The sequence below is a fragment of the Odontesthes bonariensis genome, chromosome 10 (assembly GCF_027942865.1).
Source record: "Odontesthes bonariensis isolate fOdoBon6 chromosome 10, fOdoBon6.hap1, whole genome shotgun sequence".
NCBI lineage: Eukaryota > Metazoa > Chordata > Actinopteri > Atheriniformes > Atherinopsidae > Odontesthes > Odontesthes bonariensis.
This window is the reverse complement of record NC_134515.1, coordinates 14,561,454-14,571,607: the sequence shown is the minus strand read 5'-3', so window position 1 is coordinate 14,571,607 and position 10,154 is coordinate 14,561,454. Positions and strand designations below refer to the sequence as shown.

General features: G+C 37.7%; 1 protein-coding gene and 1 non-coding gene across 4 annotated transcripts; one reads left to right on the top strand and one right to left on the bottom strand.

Annotated features, from left to right (window-relative positions):
- The first annotated feature begins 417 nt into the window (after positions 1-417).
- stac3 (SH3 and cysteine rich domain 3) lies at positions 418-5,632 on the top strand. Of its 3 annotated transcripts, none has more exons than XM_075476384.1 (13): positions 418-706; positions 1,644-1,678; positions 2,285-2,363; positions 2,731-2,884; positions 3,028-3,125; positions 3,305-3,365; positions 3,652-3,749; positions 3,962-4,031; positions 4,196-4,245; positions 4,378-4,460; positions 4,622-4,673; positions 4,771-4,908; positions 5,093-5,631. In XM_075476384.1, the coding sequence occupies exons 2-13, from the start codon at positions 1,671-1,673 to the stop codon at positions 5,198-5,200; spliced, it is 999 nt and encodes a 332-aa protein (XP_075332499.1). In that variant the 5' UTR covers positions 418-706; positions 1,644-1,670; the 3' UTR covers positions 5,201-5,631. The 3 variants fall into 3 exon arrangements, with proteins under 3 accessions (XP_075332499.1, XP_075332498.1, XP_075332500.1); XM_075476383.1 differs by having other exon boundaries at positions 418-789; XM_075476385.1 differs by lacking the exon at positions 2,285-2,363 and having other exon boundaries at positions 588-706; positions 5,093-5,632.
- A 2,006-nt stretch (positions 5,633-7,638) lies between these two features.
- On the bottom strand, positions 7,639-7,752 carry LOC142391000 (U5 spliceosomal RNA). Its single transcript, XR_012770518.1, has one exon. It is a non-coding gene; the product is annotated as a U5 spliceosomal RNA (small nuclear RNA).
- Between the last annotated feature and the right edge of the window lie 2,402 nt (positions 7,753-10,154).

The window sequence follows — 10,154 nt, the reverse complement described above, 5'->3', positions numbered from 1 at the left end:
TTAGTGCAAAATGCACTTAATAATTTGGTCTCACGGTACTTATCTGTCTTTTTCTCTGCCTACAACTTGATCAGGCCTCTCAGGTCTTCTAGCTGAACCCAGAATTAGATCCAAGTCTGAGGATGTTATTTAGTAACTGTGGTGCAGATATCTGGAACAAGCTGCCTGCTGAGGCTCATCACAACTGTTTCCACATTCAAAACCAATCTCAAAACTTTCTCCTCCACTCTGGCCTACAATGCATTTCTGTGCCTGCAATACATTTGTATTGTTACATGTACCATTTGCCACATGCCATGTTTTTGTGTATATGAGTTTATGTTGCCTGTGAACAAGTGAGACAAGAGGAAAGAGGTGTGTGACGAAGACAGAGGGAGAGAAGGTGTCTGATTTCCCCTCGTCACTGGTGCTCAGTGCGAGTTCCTCAGCTGTCGCAAACTGTCAGCTCAACATAGCAGTGCTCAGCCTGCCATGCACTCAATTACACACAGAAATCACAGATACGTGAATTCAATGAATTTTACAACCCTAGGACAGTTTCGGTAACACCACAATCAGTGTGGAAGTCACCTGAGGAAAACGTAGAGGGACCATAAACAGGGGGCCGGACTGCATCCTGAGGTCCTGACGCGAGGAGGCATTTTGGTTAGCTGCTTTGTTAAACACAGCAACACTGATCATACGACGTTCAAGTCATTGCCAGCAGGTAATAAACTCATTCACAGATTTTTGCCAACACACTGGATTTGTGAATTTCCGCTGTGATATCTGTACAAATTTGGATAAAAGGTAAGTTGTTGTGCAATTTTGAATAAAAATCTGTGTACATGTCAAAAGTTTTCAAAGTCAGACAGTTTATTTGCATTAACTTCAGTGAGAAAGTTCTATTAGTTCAAAAGGCACCACACTATGAATGTTTGGCCTTGTTAGAGAAACACTTTTTTTTTCTTTTCCGTGACAGGAATTAGGAATTTCCCAGAAATTTTTGTCGTTTTTTCTGACTGACAGCACCTCCCAAATTTAGCTGTGATGGGATAGAATTTCAGGACCCAAGAATAGTGTGGGTTGAATTTGGCAAATGCACTAAAACATTGTGTATGTATGAGTCTGTAATGCCTACCTACATGAAACTTCATACGTACGCTGATTATAATTGTGTATATCTCTGTGCTTAGATTTGTTTCTGTAGACTACTCTGTTTGTAGTAAAAAAATTGTTTCTGTGATTCACATTTAGATAGCAAGTGCCATACAGCTATATGAAAATGAGTACTCAACAAATATATATATATATATAATACGTGGCCGAAGTAATACATGTAATTCATTTTTAGAGTTTGCCAAATGTAGACAGACTTATCTAATGCCATCCAGGAAGTTTAGGACTATGTATGTGACTTATAAAATATTCAGAATCTACAAACTACTGTTGATTTGAGTCTAGTTATTCAAAATGAAAGAGAGAGAAGAAAGAAACCACATTTTAAACGAAAGATAAGTTTCCTATTATATTTGACATGGTGCATTGTCAAAGAAAAGAAAAATAATCCTACTTTTTTTTGTGCTTTAACTACATTAATTTGGTTTCCCATGGTCTTTTGGGACAGCAGACAAAAATAAAGCCTAACTCTGATTTCTCTCCAGGCTGGGCAGTATTGATCCGACTGCACCATGGATCAGTGAGTACAATTCTTGAGATCAATACAATCACCTCTGTGCATTTTTTCTGATGCTTGCTACATCCTTCTGCTCCTCTCCAAAGCCATAATCATCAGTTATCCATGTCCTTCTATACATAATAAGATTAAAGCAGCAAAAGTGTTCGTGTAAGAAAATACACTATTGGACTCTATCATAGAGTGGAATGATGTTGGCGCAAAACATGTCAGTAACATCAGGCGATTCAATGAGGATATCGGTTGTCCATTAATAGAAAGGTTGGTGATTGGATCCCTGATTTTTCAATAAAACATGTTGAAGTATTCTTGAGCACGGTACCAAACCCCACAGTTGCCCCTGAGTATCCTTGCGGTGTGTGAATATGTACAGGACAAAAAAAAGGCGCTTTATGTGTAAGAGAATTCACATTTTCCATTTATGCCCTCCCCTACTTGAAGCAGTTCTCATGTTAAGATTCCCAGTTTAACATTATCCCATGCTGACAAAACTTAACACATTGTTTAGATGCAGTTTTTCTCACCACAGTAATCATATGTTGTTCCACCAATTGATATTCCTCATGTTTTAAAAAAAAACATTTTTCTTTTTAAATCTGTGTGCGTTAGGGAGGATGACAAAAACTCTGTGGATATCCATGACAATCCACCGGCCCCTGAAAATGTTGTGAGGGAAGACGGAGATACTGTGAGTGACGGCATCATGTCTACCACCCACTATTAGTAATGCCATTCCCAAGCTGTTTAAAATAGCCACCGACTGGGACGGGACCGCAGTGCAGCAACAATTATAAAAATATGGGAGTGCGCTTAAGAGTCTCTGTCTTTTCTGGCTGATCTGTGAGAGGTGATCATTGAGTTTTTAGTTTTAAATGCTCTCCTTTAGATACTAAAAAGTAGCCTTTCTCTGATTACCAAGAATCACAGGAAATATTGGTGATTAAGGATTATTTTTATCATTTCAACAGCACTTGCCCACATTAGTAACTCTTTCCTTGCCGGGACTGTTTACATATAAGCACTGACTAACCCACATATGTCCTTTCTGTATCTAGGTCTACTTCATATATGAGGAGGAGGTTGAGGTGGAGGAGAAGGAACCGGAACCTCCTCCTCCTGTTGTTCGGATCAATGACAAACCCCACAAGTTTAAGGACCACTACTGCAAGAAACCCAAGTTCTGTGATGTCTGTGCCCGAATGATAGTTTGTATGTCATGAAAAAGAAATGAAAACACAGTGAATCATATTACATTATATATTCTTCTATTTGTGATTTCTTCTATGTAACACTTTGTTAGACCCACATGGTCCCCGATTATTCTCACTGGTGTTCTTTTGCCCATCTCTCAGTGAACAACAAATTTTGTCTGAGGTGTAAGAACTGCAAGACCAACATCCACCATTCATGTCAGTCCTATGTGGAGTTCCAACGGTGCTTTGGCAAAATTGTGAGTTTTCTGTTCTGCTCTTGGACTGAAATTCAACTATTCAATCCAATTCACAGTATATTTGATATACCATAAAGTAACACAGCCACTAAAATTTTTTCAGAGTCCAATTCATTTTCCCTGCTGGTGGATATCGGCTTGAAATTCTAAAACATGGTGCTGTCTGTTTTTTTCTGTAGCCGCCTGGCTTCCGAAGGGCCTACAGTTCTCCCCTGTACAGCAGTGACCAACCAGATCCAAGTGAGTCCACCAAATGAAGAATAACATTATACCCTATTTTCATATCTTGATTTCTTAACCATTTATTCAGCCTGCTACCACGGGGAAAACAGAAACAGCTAGTTGGAAAATGAATTTAACTGGAAACAACAACAACTTTGGCCGACAGATATGATCTTGACATCCAGGAAAAACTCTAAATCTCCATATTGTGTTACTTTTAGAGGCTTTTCAGAGGGTCTGGAAATTCAAAAGTTAAACTGAGAGTGTTGTTTAATAAATTGCTCATAACTCTGTCTTTTACCAGACAACCCCAACCGGAACGACCCAGTCTTTGACACCCTGAGAGTAGGCGTCATCATGGCCAACAAGGAGCGCAAAAAGAATGAAAATGACAAGAAAAATGTGAGGTTTTTTTCATTAATTAAAATCCAAACCCATTTCAGAAATAGAACTTCTGCTGACATTAAATTACAAAAAAATTCCTCAAGTATGAATTTAAAAGAAATGTTGACAAGCAGATACAGTGGTTGAAACCGTGTTTTCAGTAACACAAAAACAATTAAAAGCTACAAATTTGCTGGAAGTGCATATTTTAACAATGTTATGTCCTCTAGATGATGATGATGATGGAAGAGGAGGAAGAGGAAAATCAACAGCCAAAAGAGAATGAGGAGGGAGGTGAAGGTAAGAAAAAAACTAACTGTGTTTATCTAGTTTCCATGGTGAATAATAAATAATGATAATGAATAATCATAGTGCAGTTACATACCTGAAATAGTCAACATGAGATGATTTTTTCTCTATTTCTAAGTTACAAAAGACTAAATTGTTGACTGATGCACATGCAGGAAAGCCTGAGGATAAAAAAGAAAAAGGAGGGGACAAAGCAGATGACAAGGTGAGAACAAACAGGACCGTTTAAACAACCAAGTGGATGCAAGTATTGCCTTGTTCACTCGTAGCACCACGTGTGCACATATTTCTACATCATTCGTCACATACAGCTGCATGTGTGCTTTTTCATACTCAGAGTAAGGGGACATTCACTGGATCCCACTACTACCTGGCACTCTACCGCTTCAAGGCCATTGAGAAAGATGACCTCGACTTTCAGTAAGTCTGAGAGATGCAAACAATTCTTTACAAGAATCGCATGGAAGATGTAGCATTTATTCACAGATTTATTCATTTACATCTATTTCAATTTTGATCAAGTGAATAGTACAATTGAAAAAGAGAAAAAAAAACAACCTGCATGTGTGTTTGTGTATTAGCCCTGGTGATCGGATCACAGTACTGGATGACTCCAATGAAGAGTGGTGGAGGGTGAGTCTCACTTCCAGACGGTTGAAGTTAAAAATATACTGTTTCCATCGGCATTACTGCTGAGGTGTAACTCAAATTTAGCTTTCCTGTTAAATAGGGGAAAATGGGGGACAAGACAGGATACTTCCCCACCAACTACATCATAAAAGTTCGTGCATCAGAAAGAGTTTTCAAGGTGACCCGCTCATTTGTTGGGAACAGAGAAATGGGACAAATAACACTTAAGAAAGATCAGGTAACTTTTCTAATTTATGATGTGTGTATATCTGAATGACGTGTTAGGGTTAAAATATGGCTTAAAATGTATTTCTAAACAAGAAATGTGAAAAATGCTGATATTCTCTGTGTCAGACCATAAAATGCTGCATTAGTCTGAGGCCTCCACACTGATGCCGCTCTGCCGTCTCTCTTCATTTCAGATCGTGGTGAAGAAAGGAGATGAGAAAGGGGGCTACTTGAAGGTCAGCACTGGACGCAAGCTGGGCTACTTCCCTGCCAATCTGCTGCAGGAGATCACTGTGACATGAGGGCCACGATATGGAGTGAAAAGGCCTACAGCACACTTTAAATATCAGCAACAACTGGACACGTCACTGTTTGAGAAATCCATCAGCCTGGAGCGGGCTTCTTCTTTTTTTTTTACATTTGTCACCTAAAGAAAATCTAGGATTGCTGATCTTTTATCTTTTGTCTTCCACAGTAAAAAAAAAAAAAGTTTGCTGAGATGCTTTTCTTTGCTTGTGTTACACAGATGATTTGAAAGACTATTTCATTATTGTCTACATAACTAGCGTGGTTAGGGAGCTTTATAGTAAGCAGCATAGAAATGTTTCAAATATTAAAGAGAAAGTGCAACTAAAGCAACCCGAGAACCTTTTTATGGGTTAAAAAGGGGACTAACATCTTACATTGAGCAATAATAAGCGAAGTATAGTTAAACAAAACCTTAAAATCTTAAAAAAAAAGATTTATACAGGGGCTCTCTCTCAATATCAAAGAATGATGAGGAGTCAGTTAACGTTTCTGGGAGCGTGGTTAAGACAAAGGAGCCAATTATACCAAATGATAAGGTAATTTCACCAAATATGATTAGTAGAAGCCAACTGAAGCTCATTGACATGTTTTTGTACCCAAAGGAGCCACTGTAGGAGACATCTGCTTATGGGCTCTGCTAACTGGGAAATGTTGCTGGGGTGGGAAAAGTATGATGAGGAGCCATTGCACATAGGTTTACAGATTATTTGATAAAATTTTTTTTTTAAAAAGATAACTGTATTTAACTTCCGATACATTTTCAGCGATCTCAGGGTTATTTGGGCTATCGTTAAAGAGCTGCACATTTACATAATAGTGCGCTTGGTTAGATGCATCTGGGCTCCTGTACGGTTTCTTCATATCCTGCAGACCGTATCAGTATCAGTCAGCCCGCATTATTATAAAATATACAGTTTTCCCAGACTGCACTCAAACCAGCAAATTAAAGTCACTGCTAAAATCTTAAAATCCTACAACGTCTGCATCCAAAATTTACTCGCAAAAAAAAATTACCCGTGACGTTGATCACAGCAATGCAAGCAACCGCTTCCCCACTGGATGCGGACATTTTGTTTTCTCTTCTCTTCTTCTTAGTGTTTTATTGGTTGATGGCGATCCGCTGACAAGTGCAGTAGCACCACCTACTGGACTGGAGTGTGAAACAGACAAGTAAACAGTAAAAGTACATTTCCACGCCTGGTTCCAGACCTCACAGTTAATTCACCGGACAGATTAAGTTGAATCTGGAAACGGATATAATTGGGGCCAACAGGCATTGAATTTTTCGAGGTAGTATTTGATGTAGCTAAATAACTTAACCTTTTGTTCTCAGTCATTGACTTGTAATGATTTAAATATTTTATTTTATTTTATATGTTGACAATAATAGCAGAATGTATAATGACACATTCATTGTTAATGGTGCAGTATTATATTTCAAAAAGAGAGAAATCTCACATAAGTAAGCTGCACTTAACCATGTTTGACAACTGGTTATGCTTTTCTAAGTCATATTTTCCAAAACTTCAATAAACACTTGATTTGGATTTATATGCTGTCATTTTAATTACATTCTTTAGAATGAAAATTTAATGAATCTTATCATTAAGAGCTTATGTGTTTACTTATTTCATAGAATCCTGGAACAATATGAGGAAAATAAATAGATAATGGTTAAGGTGTAATATTAACTGATTGGCAAATTATTAACTGGCACATGTTTTGCTTTGAAGGTTTCACAATGTAACTTCCCTTGTTTGACACTTTTAACTAGTTCAGTGTTGCCATGGTGACAAAAGAGATATTGCCTAAAATTGATATCTGAATTAATAGACACAAACAAGTTAGGGAAATGGTCTTGCTACCTAGACAAATATGCCTCTGTCCTATGGACTTTTATGGTACTTATGGACATAACGGGGGGAAATTGCACTACCTCAAAAAAATGTCAGGAGCCGCCACTGACTGCGCATTATCTGCTTGAAGTCTGTGTTTAACCGCACTGCTCAGAGTTAAACTGGTTCATAAATCTGTTTCTTACGCATTTAATAAAAAATCAGGAACATGAATAACTTTTTAGACGCTTTGGAAGTAAGTTAGCGCGTATTTGTGCGCCTGAAGCAGCACAACTTGGACTGATTATGGTGATAACTGCGTTTTACTTTGTTGGTTTTCTTCGCGCTCCAGTGGCCACACTGCAGTGGATTTCGTAGCCGTTTCGTTTAAAACTGTAATTGCTCTATGATGGCAGATGTGCGTTAGAGTCAAATCCCTTCATATAAACATTTCTTACCCTTTCAAAGTTCTATAACCTTCCCATTTATGAGTTAGTCTATGCGTGACAGGTGATCCGAATTTATTAAAATCTCTGATTGTGTTGCCATGGTAATTATCGAACCATCTCAATATTTATCTTTGGACAATGAGAGAAAGCCCCGCATAAGCAGGGCATCAAAAAATTGAGTGAAACTCTTGTTGTTCCTCTCCACGGAAATCTTTAGTAAAAGGCGAAAGATTTATACGATCTGAAGGGAAACAAGAGTGCTGAAACTCCATGGAAAATTCAGGCTGAAGCCATTCCCTGACATAGCCTTATGACTAACGGTGCAACGTTACTACACGATTGTTAACTGTGCCAATAAAACATGAATAACGACTACTTACAATGAAGATCAGCAAAATATCAGCAAAAGTAAAACTAAATAATTATGAGGAAAAGACTGAAATATTAACTTCAATTTGAGTTTCCTTTTGCACGCTATGCATTGTGGGAGTCTGAATAACCCGTCCATGAATCCGTCCCTGTTAGCTTACTTTTTACTGCGAGAAATAACCAAGACGTTTCTTCTTTTAGTTAAAGAAAACTCTTTGTAGCAGTTGTGAGATTTTTCTCTCAATTTGTCGGAATATAGCTAACTTTCTTCCAAATCTAGTATGTACATGTACGCATGCGCAGAGCTAGAGGAGCGTCGATGGACTTTGGTTCAAAAGACTGCTGCCTTTTTAAGTTTTGTATTTGTATAATCAAAGAATAAAAGACGTGACAAAGTCCAAAAGACGGAGTTTATCCTTCTAAAATGTATTTCAAACCACTCCCTTTTTTATATAGCCGCTTAATCTCAAGAGAGTCTGGCTGCAGACCTGCACTAATCCCCGGGGGGGGGGGGGGGGGGGGGAGGGGTTTATCCTAGATTCATTACAAGATATGGTTCGAGGTGAATACATTAGGTACGTAATGTGCAGTAAGAAAAAAGACATTCTCTTTACAAAAGTATTTCTTTGTGTCTAAGAAATCTGTGAACATTTAACGGAGCTCAAAGCCGCAAATTTAAATTGGAAAAAAAGAAAGTGTGAATTGGTTTCGTGCAAAGTCCTCCATCCATTAAACATGCGTTTAATAAGTGAATTTACTATCTGCGCCCTCTATTGGTTTAAATCACACACTACTACCATTTCAGAACCTGCCTTTTCTTTCTGCTTTTTTTATGTGATTATAGGCTCCTATCTGTAAATCATGTATTTTGTTTCTTACATTGATCGTTCAAATGCAGTTTATTTTCAAGTTAGAGAGGAAAGAGTAGTTTCAGATATATCCAGGCACCAACAAAGAACACACACACTTTGGTTTGCGCAATAACAAACGGATTCTTTGTCACTCTATAAATTGTCAACATCATTAATTAATTAAAGACAGGTTCATTTTACCAATATTGGTAAGGCAGGTCTAATTCTAACGATAAAAAACTATTACATTATATATGAATATGCCGTTGTTAATCCTGATGTAGGTGTATGTATAACTAAAATTATCTGCACTTACACTCCTTCATATTTTCTATCAGCATTCAGGCACTAAAAGTGTTGATGCAAAAATATCAATTTTAAATTTATTTTGTAAAATCCTCAGAAGATCTTAAGAGGATTTTTAGATTTATTTTGTGAAATCTTTTTGAGGATTTTGGGGGGACATTTCTTACAGCTTGTTTTTATGGAGTATTTTAGAAACTTATCTGGGAAATAATCCTCTAAAAAAAGCTCTAATTGTGGAACCGCTAGAGGCCTATTTAAAGAATCTTTACCAAAGGATCTGTTGATGCAAAGTAACTATTAGTTCATTTCTCTCAAGTTCCAAACTGTGAGCCTGTTTTGACAAATTAAACATATCGATGAAGGTTGTAACTGATATGTACACTTGCTCCAATGACACTCCCGTTTAGCAGAGCAGCTTGCTTTTCGTTTGGCAGAAAAATATTAAACTGCACATAAAAATCTGAATTATGACTTGATTCACAATCAATTTTGACTTTTTCAGCCCAAATACATATCCACATCTTGAAATGTCCTCAAGAAAGTGTTACAATTTGTAAAAGAAAAAGAAAATCTTTCTTTAGGAACTAGATTCAACCTATCTTCATTTCATTAACAGATGGAGTTAATTCCCTTAATTCAATTCTAATTTGAATAATCTTAGATTGATTTTCGCCGTGGGGTTTTCACATTCTGTCCTTGTATGTTTAAAGCTGGTTGAAGGTGTTCAACATTATCACACAATCTCATTATGGTTCTTGATTTAAGACAACTCCTTTCCTCACTTAGTACTAGTGGGGATTTGTTTGCTTGAGATTCCACTGAAAGATGCGGTGAAGCTCCCCAGTTGTCAGTATTTTTTTTTCTTCCTGTAGAGAACCCCTGTCATTTTGTCAGCCTCCCTGTGGCTAAAGTATGTGGGGCTGTCAAACTGTGCCTGCCTGAGAGCGCCTTTCCCTAGGTTGATGAGTCATAATAAGGGCCGACCAGGTGGTGAAAATGAGCACAGAGGCAAGGGAAGGGTATATGTGTGTCTGTGAGTGAATATATAGAGCTCCGCTGTTTCTATCATCAATTAGTCTACGACAAATTTGAATTGTCCTCCCCTGGGTTTTTACTTGCTGAGCACAATTTTGCAGA